Source organism: Tursiops truncatus, chromosome 14 (genome assembly GCF_011762595.2).
Source record: "Tursiops truncatus isolate mTurTru1 chromosome 14, mTurTru1.mat.Y, whole genome shotgun sequence".
Classification (NCBI taxonomy): Eukaryota; Metazoa; Chordata; class Mammalia; order Artiodactyla; family Delphinidae; genus Tursiops; species Tursiops truncatus.
The window spans coordinates 67,359,004-67,377,465 of record NC_047047.1 but is presented as its reverse complement, the minus strand read 5'-3'; the positions used below and the strand labels follow the sequence as shown (position 1 = coordinate 67,377,465).

The following is an 18,462-nucleotide window of genomic DNA, read 5'->3' as shown; positions in this document are numbered from 1 at the left end:
GTGATAAGTGCTGTAGGAAAATATAAAGTGGAGTGAGGAGAATAGGGACTGTGTGTGTGTATTGCTTTTTTACATAGAGTGGCCTCACTGATTAGGTGACATTTGAGTGACAGGATTTGTTGATGGATTAGATATAGGGTGTAGGAGAAAGAGGTGTCAAGTTGGCCGCCGGGGTTTTTATTTGAGCAACTGGAAAAATGGAATTGTCACATACTGATTTAGAGGAAGCCTGTGGGGTGCAGCAGAAATTTGGGAATTTGATTTTGGACCTGTGATGTCAAGTAGGCAGTTAAATACACTAATCTGAAGTTAGGAGGAAAGGTTGGGACTGGAGACATAAATTTGAAAGTCTTCAGCTTGTAGATTTTTAAAAACAAACCAGATGTGACCATCAAGGGAATGAGTGTAGACAGAGATGAGATCCAAGGACTGGATCTGCCTTCATGACCTCATCACCTCCCAAAGGCCCCACATGCAAACACCATCACACTGGGGATTAGGTTTCAACACATGAATTTAGTGTGGGGCTGGGGGGGTGGGTGTACACAAACATTCAGTCTATGGCAGATACTCTGTAACTGTGGTCCCGAATTGTTTCTGAAGTGTTGTTTCCTATCTCTGAGGCAGCAGAGGTCTTAAGTGGTCTTCTGCTCCAGGCTGTTCCTGCTGCTGCCAAGGGGTCTCCAGGGCTCTCTCCTAGCTGGACCAGTCCTCTGCATGGTCAGACAGTGTGAGAAGGAAGTACGTAATGGGAAGTATGACAAAAGGCTGCAGGGCCTGTGGGTGGGGTTTGAAACCTCAAACTGGAATCCAGAGCAACAGCTCTGGAAGAGAATGTGGCCATTCCATAGTCCAGAGTTTCTGTGACCTGTGGAGTCTAGGATTCTGGGGACATCCCTCAAGAGATGAAGCTTTATTTTACACTGTGAGCTCCGGAGACAGATTTCATTTGAATGAAGATTCTATGGTTTAAAATAAAGCTTGAAATCCACTAAAATCTAGTCCAGTGGCTGTGCATCAGATTGTGGCTTCTACAAAAAGGAATCAGAGTACCTTGGAGAAATGGCTGATTCCAGGTTTGGGCCAGGGAAAGTACAAGGTCAACCTGAGACAGCTGGTGACAGAAAGCAAGGAAGGAAGTGTGTCAAAAGAACATTGGAGACTTCCCTGGTGACGCAGTGGTTAAGAATCCTCCTGCCAAGGCAGGGGAAGTGGGTTCGAGCCCTGGTCCGGGAAGATCCCACATGCCACGGAGCAACTAAGCCTGTGCGCCACAAATACTGAGTCTGCACTCTAGAGCCCGTGAGCCACAAGTACTGAGCCCACGTGCCACAAATACTGAAGCCCACGCGCCACAACTACTGAAGCCCATGCGCCTAGAGCCTGGGCTGTGCAACAAGAGAAGCCCGCGCCCCACAATGAAGAGTATGCCCTGCTTGCTGCAACTAGAGAAAGCCCATGTGCAGCAACGAAGACCCAAAACAGAAAAAAGTAAATAAATTAATAAATTTATTAAAAAAACAAAACATTGGACCAACTTTAAGGGAAGCCTAATGACCTACTTTGGGAAAATTCAAACATCAAAAATAATAATGACCATGTTTGATTATAAAACAATGAATAAAAATCCGTTAAAGTGATACTAAAAAGTTAAAGAAAATTACAGAAAGGGGAAAACCTCTTTGTCACTACTGGAAGTGACTCATGCTAAGTTCTTACTCTGAATGTTAGTAATTAAAGAGAAAATAATTAGCATTTACCCTGACTTTTTAGGAGGAACTATAATTCAGCCTCAACTGGTTATAGAAAGCTCTGCTTTTATTTATTTATTTAATTTTTAAAAATTTTTGGTCATGCTGCACAGGCATGCAAAATGCAGGATATTAGTTCCCTGACCAGGGATTGAACCAGAATCCCCAGCAGCGGAAGCACAGAGTTTTAACCACTGGACCACCAGCTTTCCCTAGAAAGCTCTTCTTTACAGAAGAAAACTAGCAAACGAATAAGAAGTGAAATGTTAGAAAAATTACCATTGTGTACCCCCAAATGTAATTCCTGAGTCAAAAAAAAGATCATCAGTGGATGCTAAAACCATGAGGAAAGGTTCTTGGGGAGCAGGATATTCTCATATGCCAAAGTACCACCCTACAGAAAACTGCAAAGAGAAACAAAATCTACTTTTACAACGGAGAGATCCAGAGATCAGCCAACCTAGCACTAGCAGTGGGACAACCTGACATTCTGGACCTCCTGATATGTTGGGATATGAAGCTGAGAGCATCATGTCCTCTTGTCAAAAGTGTTTTAAATGAAATCTACTCAAGCCTTTAGATTTACCTTCCAACTTACAGGAAACACAGGGGATAGAAGAATAAATAAAATGACCACATAAGAAAACAATCAGACAAATTCAGTATACGAGACACTCCACAAGAAACTAGCTCAGTCTCTTTAAAAATTCAGTATCACGATAAAGAAAAAGTGAGGGGTTTTGTTTTAGATTTGAAAGAGATTAAAGATTTATGACAACTAAAGGTAATGTATGAACCTTGACTGGACATTTTGTTTTGCAATTTTATTTTAAAAAATTTTTTGGCCATGCCATGTGGCATGCAGGATCTTAATTCCCCAACCAGGGATTGAACCTGCACCCCCTGCATTGGAAGCATGGAGTCTTAACTACTGGACGGCCAGGGAAGTCCCAGACTGGACACTGTGTTTGAAGAAAACAGCCATAAAAGACAATTTGCCTATGGCTTAGAGATTAGGAAACTATTAATATTTTTTGAGAGGTTGTGCAAAACTACTGTACTTACAAAAATGGCACAAAAGTGAATTCAACAGTTGATGCACATGCACACTTCATTCACATCTTCAACAACAAAAGGTATTCTGACACTATAAAACTGAATAGGAATACTAGCTTCAACAGCAGCTGTTAAGCACTAGAGTCACATAAGTTACACCAGAATGGGCAAATATTGCCCAAGTAAAATTCTATTGTTAAAGCTGAAACAGATTTAAGGCCATTCAAGTTCAAGCACAGGATACAAATCTTTTGAAGCCCAATCTATTTGTGTTTGAAATATGTGACCTTTCTTCTAACTTGTGGTCTTAAACTTCTGTTTTACAAAATCCAAAAGGAAAATGCAGAGGAAATCAATACAATAGAGGCTATATTAAATAAGAGTAACATACAAAGCTATAATTAAGATGAATTAAAGAAAGCCAAAGCATTAAAATTGTAAAACTTGCTTGTTACTTGTTGGAACCAGCCCTACACTAGGAGTTAGGTAATATATACAATTATTTTCAAGTAGATTATGTTGCTCTAACATGTTCTTTTTATCAGTGCACTGTTAAACTAATCAAAACTCTACACATGTATATTCCCTTACATACACACTACCACTACCTGCAAAGCCATAATTCTCAAATGACTTAGTGAGTGAAAGGAAATAAAAAGCAGAGAAGTAACATATTAAGGAGAAATAATGGGAATTAGAAGATTCATGCAGTTCAGCTCTTTTAATTAGCCAGCCAGCTTGCTAGCAATAAGAGATGGTTTCCGTTGAGGAAGGTCCTGTGGAGTGGGAATGTGGTCACCAGTGACCTCTGTCTGATCTGGGGCTGCAGTAGGAAGTAGCTTGTTCTTCATTTTTGCTTTAGCCATGTTGTAATCCCCAGAATCAAAATATTTTGCCCTTTCTGCAATCTTTCCTTAAAAAATCTGAACCTCCAGGCTTTTGTCCCAGATGAGGGTATCTTGCTTTTAATTTTGCTTCTTCAGCTTTCTCTGCACTAGTCACTTTGTCTTCCATTTCCTTCTTCTCCTCTGCAGAGGCTGGAAGTCCTCGGGGACTTCCGCGAACATACTGCTCCCTCTTACCCAGCTTCTCCCGCAAACTATTAATTTTTTAAGGAATAAAAACACTATTGTAGTTATAATGATCTTATTCTTGAGAGATACATACTTAAATATTTAGGAGTGAAAGGTTATGTCTCCAATTTGCATTTACACAGCTTAGCCAAAAACCCTAACCATATATATATGCATATACATATGCATATTTTTAAAAAATTCCATAGACATCAATATACATAGCAGAATCTTAACATTTGTTGAATTGGGTATATAGTTTGTTCATTATACTATCCTTTCTACTTTTTGATATATTTGAAATGCTTCATAGAAAATTGGGGAGGGGGAAGAAATACTGTACAGACTCTGGGCCTCTCCTCTGGCATCCAGGTCTTTTAAAGGACCCTAGATGACTGATATACCTTCAGGAATGAGAATCACTGATCCAGTGCCCACACTGGGCCCGAAACTGAGGTCTGAAGAGTTGAAATGACTTTCTAAGCGACAGAACAAACACTAGAATTCACGTCCCTTGGCTTCCAGTCCTGTGTTCCTTTCTTACAGATCCCCAAAAGGAATTTCCTAAATAAGAAACCTTACCTTCTTGAACACCTGAAGCTCTTGTTTGTCAGCAGCTGAACTGCACAAGGTAAGGAAGGGTTTGGGCACCTAGAGGGTGCTCAGTTGCTGGAATTAAGTTATGGGGAAAACAAAAAACATTAGAGGTACTAAGGGCAAGGACAGTCCTAATTTTAAAAATTGTGTTGTATTGTATTGGAGAGCTACATTTTCTCTTAATAATTTTATTACTTGCAGTGAGGATGATCCATGAGAATAAATCTTTCACATGTTTGTAAAATTTAATATATAGGTAAAATCACAGATTGGAAAAAAAATCCTTAAGTCCTGATTATTGGGAAATGAGGTTTCTGCTGAAGTACCTGGTGCTGAAGGAGCAGTGTTTCCTTGCAGAGAGGTGAAGATTGGAAGATGGCAAAGTGGTTAGGTCCCAATGTCTAGAGGGAAAGGCATGAGTCTTTGCAGTCAGACAAAAGCTGGGTTCAAATTCTGACTCTGCCGTTTACTAGTTTTGTGACATTAAGCAAGTTATGTCAGCGCTCCCAATCTCAGCTATTAGGTCCCTATTGCCACGCAGATGCTTAGATACAGCAGTTAACAAGATGCACAGGGCCCTGCCCTCCTAGAAATCCAACATATAATTAAGGAATAGGGATATTCAGGTGGAGCTCTCAATTCTGGAGGGACTGAGAGTAGATGTTAACTAGGTGGAGATGGAGATGTGCCAGAGGAGGCAAAAGAAGGCAACAAATTTAAGGAAATGACGCGGGAGCCCGACAGCCCGAAGCGGCTGAGGAACATAGGGAGTTCCTGTGGCTTTAATGTAGGCGGCTGCGATTATTTATGAAACATGCACCTAACTCTGACCCAGAAGTAGGAGTCAGGGTCTGGGGCGCGAACCCTGAGCGATAACAAAGACCCTCTCCAAAAGGGGAGGGGACTCCACACTCCAGGACCACGAAAGAGACACCTGTAGTGCAAAGAACACAGGAGAGAGGGGGACTCAGCCCTGAGATTTAAACAGGGGGCGTGGCTTCGGAGCACTTCCGGAATACTCTTCCGGAACAGGCCTGTGCCCCGGAAGCAGTTATTTGTTGAGGGAATTTGGACCTGTTTTGGAGGCTGCTGTCGCCATGTTCCTGTCCGCGGTCACTTGTAAGTGGGGCTGGAGGCGGTGGCAGGGCCTGCAGCGGGGGCGGGAGGCCGTGACAGGCGGGCCCCGGGACGTTGCGGGGTGGGGTGTGCGCGCCGGTCGGGAAGCTGCCGCTGCGACTTCCCAGGCCTTCAGGACTACAGCGCCCGGCATGACCCCGCGCCGCGCTCACTGCGGGGCTAGGGGGTCTCGGGGGTCTGCGGCGCTGGTTCAGGATCAGTTGCGGTTCGTTCGGACTGTAGGGTCAGCCCGTCAGGAGTGGGGCGCTTTCCCCCGCCTTCTGTAGCGGTGTGTCAGCAGAATCTCCGGACGTGCTAACTAGGGAAAACCTCTAGTTCAGTCGTTTAGAACTCTAAAGATGAGGAGCAGTGATTGACTCTAGGTCATACAGCTGAGCTGGGAAAGAAGCCCTCTGGCTCCCAAGACAGTGTTCTTCCGTGCACCAGGCTGACTTCCCGGTTAGAGTTAGTTTCACTTCTCCACCTGATGTGATGGTTGTTGGAGTTTGGAAAGGTTAACTTATCAAACAAGAGTCTTGTTCTAGTGCAAGTGTTTGCACCTTAGAAGAGGAGCAAGTGGAGCAGATCTTAGTTTAGGAAGATTTAAAAGGTAACCAGTCCAACTGAAAAGAGACTGCATAGCATTACATCCAGAACTGTGGTGGTCTGATTGGATTTTTAAAAACCTTCTATAAAATCCTAACGGGATCCCTAATAGCTAGGGAGTAGTGACTTGAGTGACAATTTATGGCCTACTTCATGATTTAAATAATTTTGATTATCCTGACATTATATGAACTTTGCATAAGCAAGATAATACATCGTTATTTTTCTTTTCTCTTTCCTCCCTACAAAAAAAGTTGCCAAGACCAAGTCAAAGTAAGTAAAAGTTTTTCTCTTTTTAAACTTCACTTGCTTATGTTAGATTCATCAGTCCCACTGCTGCCAATGAATCCTTATGTGAAATTAAGCATTTGGCTTCAATTTTCTAAAAGTTGATTTGAGGATTAGTTACTTGATGAATTATTTTGGCCCTATGAACTATTTCAAAAAATATTTTCCCTCCTTCCCAACTGACCTACTTAAGTGAACATTCAAATAATTTACTAAGAGTTGCTCTTGGGCTTCCCTGGTGGCGCAGTGGTTAAGAATCTGCCTGCTAATGCCGGGGACGGGTTCGAACCCTGGTCTGGGAGGATCCCACATGCCGCGGAGCAACTAGGCCCGTGAGCCACAACTACTGAGCCTGCACGTCTGGAGCCTGTGCTCCACAACAAGAGAGGCCACGATAGTGAGAGGCCTGCGCACCGCGATGAAGAGTCGACCCCGCTCGCCACAATTAGAGAAAGCCCTCGCACAGAAACGAAGACCCAACACAGCAAAAAAAAAAAAAAAAAAAAAAATAAGTTGCTCTTGCTGTGTTGTTCCTAAACAAATCATCAGGGTCCCCGTGCTCTCTTTGGACTACCACTGTAATTCTGTTTCCTCAAATTGAGGACCAAGGGACGTTTGTCTGGAGCCCACTACAGGAGTCAAGCAGAACAAGCTGTGATTTGATTAATTAACAGAGCCTGTTTTATTGAGTTTTGTAATCCTTTGCCTTCATGGTATAAGCGTTTCAAAAATAGCAAAGGCTAAAGTTTTCATGCTGTACCAGAGAGACTATAAATACCAAACTGGTATTTCAAAATAAATTTTGTAGACGATAACTGAAGTAAGATTTTCTGTGTTAAAAATAGAAAAATTCTAAAGCAGCCTTTGTTTACAACCCAAGACACATCACAAATCCTTAAAACTAGGTTTTTTGGATTAAACTTAATGAAACACATGTATGTTAGTGTTTTACCCTCAATATTTTTTATTGATTAATATAGCTTTTCCCACAGTCCAGTTATTTATTTCCCACCTTCAGGTTCTGTAGGAATCTCCCATGCCTTCAGTTTCTTTAGAGATGCTTCCTGCCTGTCATGTTCTTTGAATCCTTGTGCCATTTGTCATGTATGTCTTGCCTTACAGACCTTGTGTACACAACTCACCTTCCATACTATTTTTTTTTTTTTTTTTTTTTTTTGCAGTATGCAGGCCTCTCACTGTTGTGGCCTCTTCTGTTGCGGAGCACAGGCTCCGGACGCGCAGGCTCAGCGGCCATGGCTCACGGGCCTAGCCGCTGCGTGGCATGTGGGATCCTCCCAGACCAGGGCACGAACCTGTGTCCCCTGCATCAGCAGGCGGACTCTCAACCACTGTGCAACCAGGGAGGCCCACCTTCCATACTATTACTGGTAGTTCTCCAAGGTGCAGATGTGGACTTACAGGGCTTTGCATTTCCTATAGTGCTTTCCACAGAGTAAGCACTTAATATTTGTTGAATCTTTTTGAGTGAATGACTAATTATTTTCTGTCTTAATCAACAGATATTCTATCCCTCTTAGTATGAGGCACTGTGCTGTACATTGAAAGGGATGCAAAGATGTGTAATATATCTTAGATATATTGTATATTTGAATGCTTCAAATTCTTTTTTGGACTTAGATGAGAAATCACATAGCATGATCTACATAGGGAGACAAGACATGTGCAAGAGTAACAAATAGTATGAGGTATTAAAAGGTCCAGTGAGGCAAAACATGAACTTTAGTGCTTTGGATGACTAGAACTTAAACAACTTAAACAAAATATGAAGGGGAACAAGGTTTTGCACATTGTCAATGTAAAAGTTCCAGTACTTTTTTCTGTCCTTTCCTGATTTTACTCTTATTACTCATCCATGGAAGATAGGGCTCTTCTGAGACAGCCATCTTCCTGACTGGCCAGCTAGGGTTACCAGTACTTGCGTACTTTTCCCACTCCTGACTTCTGCTCTTTCTAAAAGGTGGGTGTCTGAGTCTATTCCCACAGTGTGGTTTGATTGTTCTTGTTGCTTTGGTTAGGTCATTACCAAGGCACCCTGCATAATGGAACAAATCCTGGGAATCAGAACCATTCAAGCTGTGATTTATGGAAAAATAGGCTGTGTTAGAACTTAATTTAAGGCTTAAGTGATGTCTCACAAGTAATACTGCTGTATAGGGTTCTCAAAATGTGCCATCCCCCCATGACTGATTTTATTCTGTTTCCTCAGCTTGTAACAATTTGCTTTTAAATCTTAGAACAATTCTGGTGAAAATGTTGAGCCAAGCTGGAACAGGTTTTTCCTTCAACACTAAGAGAAGCCGACTGCGGGAGAAACTGACTCTCTTGCATTATGATCCAGTAGGTAAGATTCAGAGAAGTTGCTCCATAATAAATTCAAATGCTTTCAAGGCCTGATGCCCTTTTCAGATTGATGCTGAACATCTTTGGCAGTTTTGAGGCCCCTTTGTCACTATAGCATTCATTCCAAGTACGTATTGAAAGTTTACCGTGGTGCTAGTTAGTATCCCAGGTGCTGGGATATACGAAGACACAAGATAGACTCAGTACCTGTGGTATTGGCACTTACAGTCTGGTTTTGGAAGGGAGAGAAAGGAAAAATGACAAATTATGCTAAGTGCTATGAGAGAAACAAGCAGGATGCTGAGATACAGGATGAAGTTGGGGGGAGGTGGATCCTACCTTTATCCTTTAGATAGGATAGTTCAGGGAAAGTCTATCCAGTAGGAGATGGTTAACTAAAGATTTGAAGGTGAGAAAGCAGCCATGTAAATAGAATAGGGGATATTGTTCTGGAAACAGAGAAGAGTGTCTTGAAAAAGGGAGGGAATGTTCTGCTAGGGTCATCTGCCCAACAGTGGCAAGTAGTTAGGTCCAGATTCGAGTTAAAGAGTATGCTGTCTATATATTAGAGCAGGAGGGTAGGAAATTTCATTTTCTGTTTTGTACCATCTGCTAAAATGCCATAGTAAGTGATAACTTTAAATGGCCTTAGTGGATAGAAACATTTGTCTGAGAGACAAATGTTCCAAAGTCCAGATAAAAAGGGTCAGCACCCCGATTACTGTTGGTGGTAGCCTATCCTGTTTTTGGATTTCATGAGCCAATTTATGCAAAATTAACTAGCAAACAAAACTGCAGGCCATTCATCTCATTTTTGTGCCTTTGCTTCGAAACAGCCCCTTTATAATTGCTTGTTAATAATGGCAGTACCGGAGCTTCTGGGTTGGTAATCACGTGGCGATTCTGGGAGACTGGCATGTTCAGAGAGGGCACGGAAGCTTCACTCCCCTTCCCCGTACCTTGCCCTATGCGTCACTTCCATCTGACTGTTCCTGAGTTACTATCTCCAGGCGGAAGGTGTCAGAGTTGAGTTGAATTGTGAGACACCTGGTTGGTGATCAGAGTTGAAATTGGTGCTAGAATCTTATTTCTCCAAATTCATCCATTATATAATGAAAGATAGGCACTTAATGTCATAATCAACTTTTTCTTTAACTAAGAACAAGACCTGATCGACTCACTTGTGGCCAAGATGGAGCAATGGGACCGAATTTACTTTCCCACTTGAAACTCAACAACAACAAAAGGACAATATAGGCAACAAAAGACAGTGATCCTTGAGAGAAAGGAAACAAACTAGTGCTTGTGAATAACCAGACCAAATGGAAAATTCTGTCTTCTTTGTTTACCTACACAAGTCTTCAGGTCTTCAGATATGTGAATGCATAGTAACATAAGCACCCATACTCTCCAGGCAATCTGAACCCCATTTTATAGGTTAGGAATCTGGTACCAAGGATCTTAATCAAGGACACACAGCTAAAATATGTGACAGAATACAAATTTGAACTCAGGACTGTCTGACTCCAAGTCTAGGCCCAGAATCACTCTACGTATGGACCTGTTATCGAGAGATTTCATAGGAGGCTAAAACTCACTTACTGGTGCATGAACTGTGGTTGGGCATTAATGCGAATCTGGCTGACAGCTACCTTACTAGCTGCTTTCAGAGTTTGTACGGAAGGTCTCACAGCCACTGTTCATTATGCTGTATTTGTCAATGTCTAAGAAAAACAAAAATAATACCACCTTAAAAAAAAGTGAGGGCTGTACCAATGTAAGGAGGCATTTAAAAAAGGCTCTGAGAAGCCCAGTTGTCAGCCTAAAAGTGGTATAAATTCCATTCTTTAACAGAAATAAAATTTCCTGCTGTTCTTTTGGTGTTAAAATTTCTGGTCATTCTTTATTATAATAAAAAGGGGATTCTAGGTTTGTACCTGATAATTAGGAGTCTGAATTTCAGGATGACATCTCATATGGTGGAAAAATTATTAGAATGATAAGGTATGTGTTTTAGTCTGGGTTGATATAACAAAGTACCACAGACTGGGTGACTCATAAACAACAGATCTTTCTTTCTCAGAGTTCTGGGACCTGGGACGTCCGAGATCAAGGTGCCAGCATGGTCGCTTTCTGGCGAGGGCCCTCTTCTAGTTCATAGGAAGGGGTTCTTCTTGCTGTGTTCTCACATGGTGGAGGGGCAGGCAAGCTCTGGAGTCTCTTTTGTAAGAGAATGAATCGCATTTATGAAGGCTCCACCCTCATGACCAAAGCACCTCCCAAAGGCCCTAACTCCTAATACCATCATCTCTGGAGGTTAGGATTTCGACGTAAATTTGGGGGAATGCAAACATTCAGATCATAGCAATGTGATATTGGATTGGTGTGGTGGTTTTCTCCCTCTGATTTCTTTGTTTCAGCTGGTGAAAACCCAAAGTGATGAACTTTACAATAAAGTAGTTGTTTTTCTAGCATTTTAGCTCCATTATAGAGTTTTTTAGGAACTTATACAACATTAATAAATGTTGATTGAATAACCTTCTCTGATATTTTAAGTGTGAAAATGTATTGGAATTTTCACTGTTAGTATGGAGGTGTTAGGAACTTACTATTTGTCAGACTGATTTTAAGTTTTGAGACTGGGAAAGGATACAGCCATAAACAGTTCTGACTGTAAGTTGAAAGTGGAAGAAAAGATTCATATATAAATTTCAAACAGATGATTAGAGCTTTTCTGATGAGGAATGGTCGGAGCCATGACAGCACAACTTTGTCTCTTCTGAAGAAGAGAATGTTCTGGGATAGCAGAGCACTTGGCTTCCTGCCCACTCACTGAATGCCATGGACACTTGCATGATATTTGCCTTGCGGCCTGCCCCATTGCCCAGGGTACCAAATAGCTTGGCATTTCTCCCAGCATATTTTACTGCAGTGAATAAATGGTTAGTTTAAGGGTAATGTTTTGCTTGTCTGCTTTAGGAAGGAAATCAGTCAAGGAAACATGGAAAAATTCCCAATTATTTGAGTACTTTATGGTATACTCTATGGCTAGAACCAGCCTAAGTCCTTTCAAACTCCTTTTCCTCATATGAAACTAGATGCAAATTTCCAAGGAGGAAGGATTAAAGGTTGAGGCATAAGCTTATTAAACTTTGTTAAATATATGAAGGTTTATTATAAAGCAAATGAAAACTTGTCAGTTTTAATTCCTTGGATGACTAAACAAGACAATATAGACTTTAATTGAAGCAGAATAGATTTAGGTTAGATGTAGGGGAAGAACTTGACAGATTCATTCTTCTGTGAATTAAGCAGCAAATATTTTGACAGAAAATTAATATATGTTTATGATTGTGGATAGCAGTGTGTCATTTCAACTCATCTAACACATACTGAGTGTTTGCTGTCTGGCAACCTGTGAGGGAGATGGAGTTATCCCTCTCATAGGGAAGAAAACTGAAGGAAGAGTATTTTGAGAAATTTGCCCAAGGACTCCCAGTAGATAAATGGTGGCACCAAGGTTTGAACCCAATCTTTTTGACTCCAGGCCCCATATTTTTTCTATTACATGGAGCCAAATTAGTCTGTTTTCTTTTTTTTTTTTTTTAATCAGGACCTTCCCCTGTGGTCAACACTGTCATTCTTACCTCCTATCACCATTTCTCTACACTATATGCCCTTTCCTGTTTTAGCTCATCCAGATGCTGCTGCTTCAGAGGCTAAACCTGACCCTCTCTGTGAGGCGTTTCCCTCACCATTCCAGTCCCCTTTGATCTTTAGGTTCCTGTGGGGCTTCCTGGACATCCATACAGGCACCTCATGATACACTGCTATTAAATCAGGGACTTTTACGCTTTCATAAATTCCACTTTGCCTAGCACAGTTCTGTGAACTTAAATATTTATTCTTTGAATTAAGGGAAGGAATGCAGGAAGTAAGTCAAAATTTTTATGAATAAAGCCTTGCTTTACTAATATTCATCAGTTATTTCTGTTCAAGGTCATTTAAATAATCTCCTGACTGGTTATCCATGAGACAGATTCTTTTTTTTATCCATTTTTTAGTTCCATGTAGAAAAACATGGGGGAAATATTTCTTGCAATGAATAACATTGTCTGGTAGGAAGCTGTTTGGGTTCTTTACTACTGTCTTATAATGCTTTGTAGTCTTCCTTGGACTTTGAAGGAGCATGAGTCCTACTTATGTTTAATATTAGATGATTTGAAGTATATTAAAAATATCCCTATATACAAAGTAATAAAATATGTATTTTAAATTAACTTTATAGATAAAATTCTGTTGACTGGTTAATGGTTATTAATTTCAGCTGCCCATCAGAATCATCTGAGGGTTTTGAAAAAATAGAGACTTCCAGTCTCCCTCTAGTTCTACAGAACCAGAATTAGGGTAGAGGTGGAGGTAAGAAGTAGGAGTGTATTTAAATAAGCTCTCTAGCTAATTCTTAATCATAGACAGTTTGGGAATCTCATATACAGGGTATCCATATTGATACAGAAGAATAACAAAAAAACAAAGCTAAAATCTCTATGTGGTAGGGACAGGTGAGTTGCTGTCGTGTCTTAGTCTTTTGAGTTCCTGGATCTTCCTGGATGCACTGTTTTTGGTGTTTTTGGCAACGAAGAATTCAGGTGGTGTGGGGGGAGGCGGGGGAGGGAGAGATGTGTGATGTTAATGGAGTGCTATAATAGGGCATTACAGGAACTATGAAAACCTTATTACCTAGCATCTAGTCTCTAATCTTTCATCCAGGCAGTTAGCATTTTTGTTTTGGGTGTTTCAGAGAACTGTATTCTGTTATGATGTTTAAAATAATAAGATTTGGGTTATGATGTTAATAAATCTATTACCAAACTTGAAAATTTATATTGGTATATGAAACCATTTCTGGAAAGTACAAGGTTTAATGTGTATTTACTCTTTCAGCCAGGCTTCCTTTTCTTCTGTGGTCTGCTCAGTTTTTACTGCTCTTTTTCTGGAGTCTAGCTCTTGCTTCACCTCCTACAAGAGTGGACATTAGCTGGGTGAAGACGTTGTTTTTCATTTTTTTGCTTGTAATTTTCTTTTTTTAAATTTGATTATTTCACATTGGTTGAAATGTGACCTTGTGGGGTACCAAGGATGCCACTGATTGGCTGGTGCACCTTCCCTTGTTTTCCTTACCATTTTCTCCAGTCTTCTCTGATCTCTGGGATTGAGGAACTGAGTTAGCAAGTCAGCTCCATCCTCATGACAAAGGAAAGAAAAAGAAGAGAGGGCTCATGGTCTGATATGTATTTTTATTAAAAAATGGTGACGATACTTTTTAGTTTTCTGCTACAATCCTTTTTTCTCCTCCTTCAGTGAAAAAAAAAGTCCTCTTTGTGGAACAGAAAAAAATACGCTCCCTCTAAACAATGGATTGAAAATGAATTTGATTTATAAATGAGAAGACTGAGGGCGGGATACTGATTCAGAAATTCTGCAGCGTGTAATGAAAGAAGAGGAAATGGCATGGAATCACTGCCTCCTGTGATTTGAAGGCCATTGTGAAGGAAAACAATGCAGTGAAAGAAAGTTCTTCATATTAGGACATATATCATTGCATCACATTTATTTATCTTTCTGGATATTTTTATAGCCCTTAATAAAAATATTAAAATAGCCTGTACTATTGTCTCTTAGTGGTGTTTTCCCCCACTATTTGAAATTTTAAAAACTACATTCCTAAAAAATAACCATTGTTTCATATAAGAAAAGAAAATTTTCCATAGTGAGATTTGTGCAAGAGTTTCCAGTCTGTTCTTTCTTGTACTTCACAGAAAAGGCAGAGTCACAGTCCAGAGTGATCTTGAAAGAACTCCCATGCAATAACAGAGATGGCCGCGGTGAGCAGGAATGGTAAGAAGGGAGCCAGCTGTAACACAGAAGAAACCAAGAGAACTGCTATTTTTGATTTGTGCTTATATAGTTAGAAAAATGCCATTGGTCCATATTCTCAAACTCATGTCTCCAAAGTAGTATCTAGGATTTTCTAGGACAGCTCTGGACTGCTTTAACTCCTAGATTTTTTTTTTTTTAAATAAGAGGTGCTATAGTGTATTTCCATAAAGCTAATGGCTAGGGCTTCTGGGGCAGTGGTACCACACAGCTTGGAAATCCCTATCAGATAAGGACTCCTGCCCTACCCAGATCTGTACACTTTCCCACTCGAGCTATTGTTTACTACAGATTTTCAAAATTGCCCATTTTCTCCTTTACTTGTCAAATTTCTGGCTGAAGGTAAGGATCAGCTCACATTTTGAGCTCTGTTGGTACGTATCCTACTGCATTTATAGGGGAGAAGGATAGAGTGTTCACCATGACCACAAGCACTAAGAAACCAATGTTGTTCCAAAATAACACGTGTTCCTCCCTGTGGCCCAATCTATCTCCTGAGGAAATGTGAGCGCAGCTCTCTGGAAATAAAATTAGACAGTTGTTGAATCTTAGAGGCTTGTGGCATTATAGTCAATCAGCTATTTTTCTGGCATCTTTTGTTAAAGCTCTAATTCAAAGCAGTACTAGGTGAGATCTTGGCTGTTTTTAGATTGAAACTCTGTGGTCTCGGGTTACAAAAATCTTTCACCTGATCCTACCTAAGCCCAGTGTAAAGGGTCTGTGACATGCATGAATCACCTTTTTTTCCAAAAAACTTAGAATCTGGCTTAGCAAATGACTTGTCTGTTCAGCACATGGGCTGAAAGCAGCCCACAGGTGGTATTTACAATTAAAATCAGTTGCTGATACCTAAATGTTGAAAGATTTCAATAAACATCCAAACTTCTGGCTTCCCTTGCAAAACCAGAAGCTTTGACAACACTAAAGGCAAAGCTGAATGTCAGCTGCCCCTCTTAGGAACTGCTTGAGTGGCCCAATTCGTATGCCCCCTTCGCTTATTTAACATTCTCTGCTGACTCTAGACACCGTTGTATGCAACCTCTGCTGTATGGTGTTACATTACAGTATCATGATGTGTTGGCAGTAGAGTTTGCTGGTTCCTGAATAGTGGTATTGTTTGTACATGTCTTCGTTGTGGAATCCTTAATTCTGTCTAGTTGACTTTTGCATGAAAAGCAAAGAAATCATCATTATAAAGAAATAAATGAAGGCTTGAGGATGACTTAATAAATGAATATAGTATTTGCAAAGAAAGGAGAAGATGACATAGTAAGTTGCTAGTTAAGAGTGGCCATCCCCAAGTATACTTTATTTCCAGGTATATTTATTTTGGAGTTAATAGCAATCAAAACAGATCAAGGGGCAGGTCTTTTTTGTATGGATAAGATGACTGTGTTCCTATAGCCTGGACACTGACTGCTGCGATGAAATTGGATCTCTTGAGCATTTCTTCCAAGGACAGATTAGGGTAGTAAGCCAGGTAGAAGGCCAGCGCTCCCACAAAACTGTCACCAGCGCCCTGTAATGAAAAGCACAGTTGTAGAGATAAGCATGTAGCCATCTGTTGCCCAAACTGTATTTTCAAAATATTTAAGTACACTTTTTATTTTAAAATAGTTTTAGATGCACAGAAAAGGTACAAGGATAGTAGAGAATTTCCATATACCCCACATCTAGTTCTGTAAACATATTATTATGGTACATTTGTCACCACTAACGAAATAATAGCATTATCATATTAACTGAATTACATACTTTATTCAGATTTCACTAGTTTTGCTTAATGTGTATTTTCTGTTCCAAGATCTCATCCAGGATACCTGGATTACATTTAGTTGTCATATCTCCTTCGACTGCTATAGGCTGTGACAGTTTTTTAGACATTCTTTGTTTTTGATGACCTTGATAGTTTTGAGGACTGGTTGAGTATTTTGTAGAATGTACCTCAATTGGGATTTGTCTGTTTTTCTCATGATTAAACTGTGTTTACGGTTTTGGGGAGGAAGACCACAAAGGTCAAGTGTCATTCTCATCATGTCGTATCAAGGGTACATACTGTCAACATGACTTACACTGATGATGTTAATCTTGAGCACTTGGCTAAGGTAGTCTTGGCCAGGTTTCACCATTGTAAAGTTACTTTCTCTTTTTATACTTGCTCTTTGGAAGCAAATCACTGAGTATAGTCCACACTTAAGGGGTGGGGAGTAATTCCATTTATGGAGTATCTCCATAAATTGGAAATCTCTATGGGAGATTTGTTTCTTCTCCCTCATTTATTTATTCAGCTGCTCACTTATATAAGTATGAACTCAGGGATATTTATTTTATTCCTTAGGCTATAATCCAGCACTACATTATTTATTTTGTTGCTCAAATTGTTCCAGCTTTGGCAGTTGGGAGTTCTTTCAGTTGGTACTTGTGTCCCTTTGACATACTTCCATCATTTTATTTTTTGAGCACTGTCTTATTTTCTGACATTATAAGATGCTCCAGGCTCATCTTGTATATTCTCTGCTATAGCCCTAGAATTAGCTGTTTCTCCATTAAAAATTCATGCAGAACGTGGTGAGAGCCATTCAGATGTTATTTTCAAACTAAATGTAGGGTCATATAAGGCTTAGTTCCATTTCCCCTGAATCTCCAAAGGCCCAAGTTGGTGAAGGCCATATAGGGACCCATGGAAATAGAAAATACCAAAGAAAGTCTGTTGACCTCTGCCTTCAGGTAGGGCAGTACCTAGTCATGTGTTCATCCAACAAATGTATTTAAAATAAATGTGATACAATTTCACTTGAAAAATCATTCTGGTATTTAACAGCTTTCAGGGTCATTTTCCAGTTTTTCCCAGTTTGTTGCTTCCTTAGTCCCAAGAGCTTTCATAACAAATCTTGAGGCTATACCTTGGTATGCATGATTGTTTCAGTTGCAGTTTAAGTATTTACTAAGCTGTGTGCCTAGCACAGTGATGGGTACTTGAAAAAGAATAAAATCAATTGTGGATTAAATGCGAAATAGTATGGCAGAGTTTATAAATACTGTTGAATTTTAAGGAATGGTTGAAGAAAGCCTGCCTAAGCGGAATCCTTATGAAATGAGACAGATTTATAGAGAGAAGGAAGGCCTCAAAGAACAAAGATATAGGAGGAGGAACAGAGTGAACTCATGAAACACTGAATGGCTTTAAGGAGAATGACATTTCCCCTTGTTAACAAAGATAAGCAGTCAATATTCAGCTTGCCAAGGAGTCATAGTAACTCAGGTGTGAATTCAACACTTTCCTTCCTCCCAGAAATATTTTCTGAGTACCTAAAATATGTCAAGCTCTATGCTAGGTGCCTTGCAATTGTTTATTAAGTGTTTCCTGAGGGAAACAATGGAGAAAGAAAGAGACAGACAGACATGCCCTCCCTCAGTTTACAACACAGCAATGTGACAAGAGAAAGGTTTGAAACCAGAGAAATTATGAGCTGGGTGGAGGGTGTATTATGAAAACATGGAAAATACTACAACATATGAAGAGTATGGCAAACTCTAAGTAATTTCAAGTCTTAATTCCTCTTTACATCATACACAAAATTAAATTCCAGGTAGGTTAAAGGCTTGAATATAAAAAATAAAACAGTAACATAGTATGAAAATTTAGATGAGTATTTGAATAATTGCAAGCAGGGAAA

General features: G+C 40.1%; 2 protein-coding genes and 1 pseudogene across 12 annotated transcripts in view; 1 reads left to right on the top strand and 2 right to left on the bottom strand.

Moving 5' to 3' along the window:
* Window positions 1–18,462, top strand: part of MRPL33 (mitochondrial ribosomal protein L33) — an 84,481-nt gene that overhangs the window by 8,150 nt on the left and 57,869 nt on the right. For 3 of the 8 annotated variants that reach the window (XR_012325773.1, XR_012325772.1, XR_012325771.1), the window contains exons 1-4: window positions 5,479–5,596; window positions 6,454–6,472; window positions 8,743–8,849; window positions 14,668–14,746. Coding sequence is in view for 2 of the 8 variants with exons in the window: in XM_019943036.3 (XP_019798595.1) it covers window positions 5,575–5,596; window positions 6,454–6,472; window positions 8,743–8,849; window positions 14,210–14,259 (198 nt within the window). In the remaining 6 variants the exon portion in view is untranslated. Of the gene's footprint in view, window positions 1–4,426; window positions 4,512–5,420; window positions 5,597–6,453; window positions 6,473–8,367; window positions 8,466–8,742; window positions 8,850–14,209; window positions 14,515–14,667; window positions 14,747–18,462 lie in introns of those variants that run through there. The other 5 variants (XR_012325774.1, XR_012325770.1, XR_012325769.1 and 2 more) reach the window with 5 other exon arrangements.
* LOC101321185 (cAMP-regulated phosphoprotein 19 pseudogene) lies at window positions 3,494–3,874 on the bottom strand (annotated as a pseudogene).
* The window catches only part of RBKS (ribokinase), a 76,028-nt gene continuing 71,777 nt past the window's right edge, over window positions 14,212–18,462 (bottom strand). For all 4 annotated transcript variants that reach the window (XM_033838819.2, XM_073791487.1, XM_019943032.3 and 1 more), the window contains one exon: window positions 14,212–16,304. In XM_033838819.2, coding sequence (XP_033694710.1) covers window positions 16,131–16,304 — 174 coding nt within the window. In that variant the 3' untranslated portion in view covers window positions 14,212–16,130. The remainder of the gene's footprint in view (window positions 16,305–18,462) is intronic.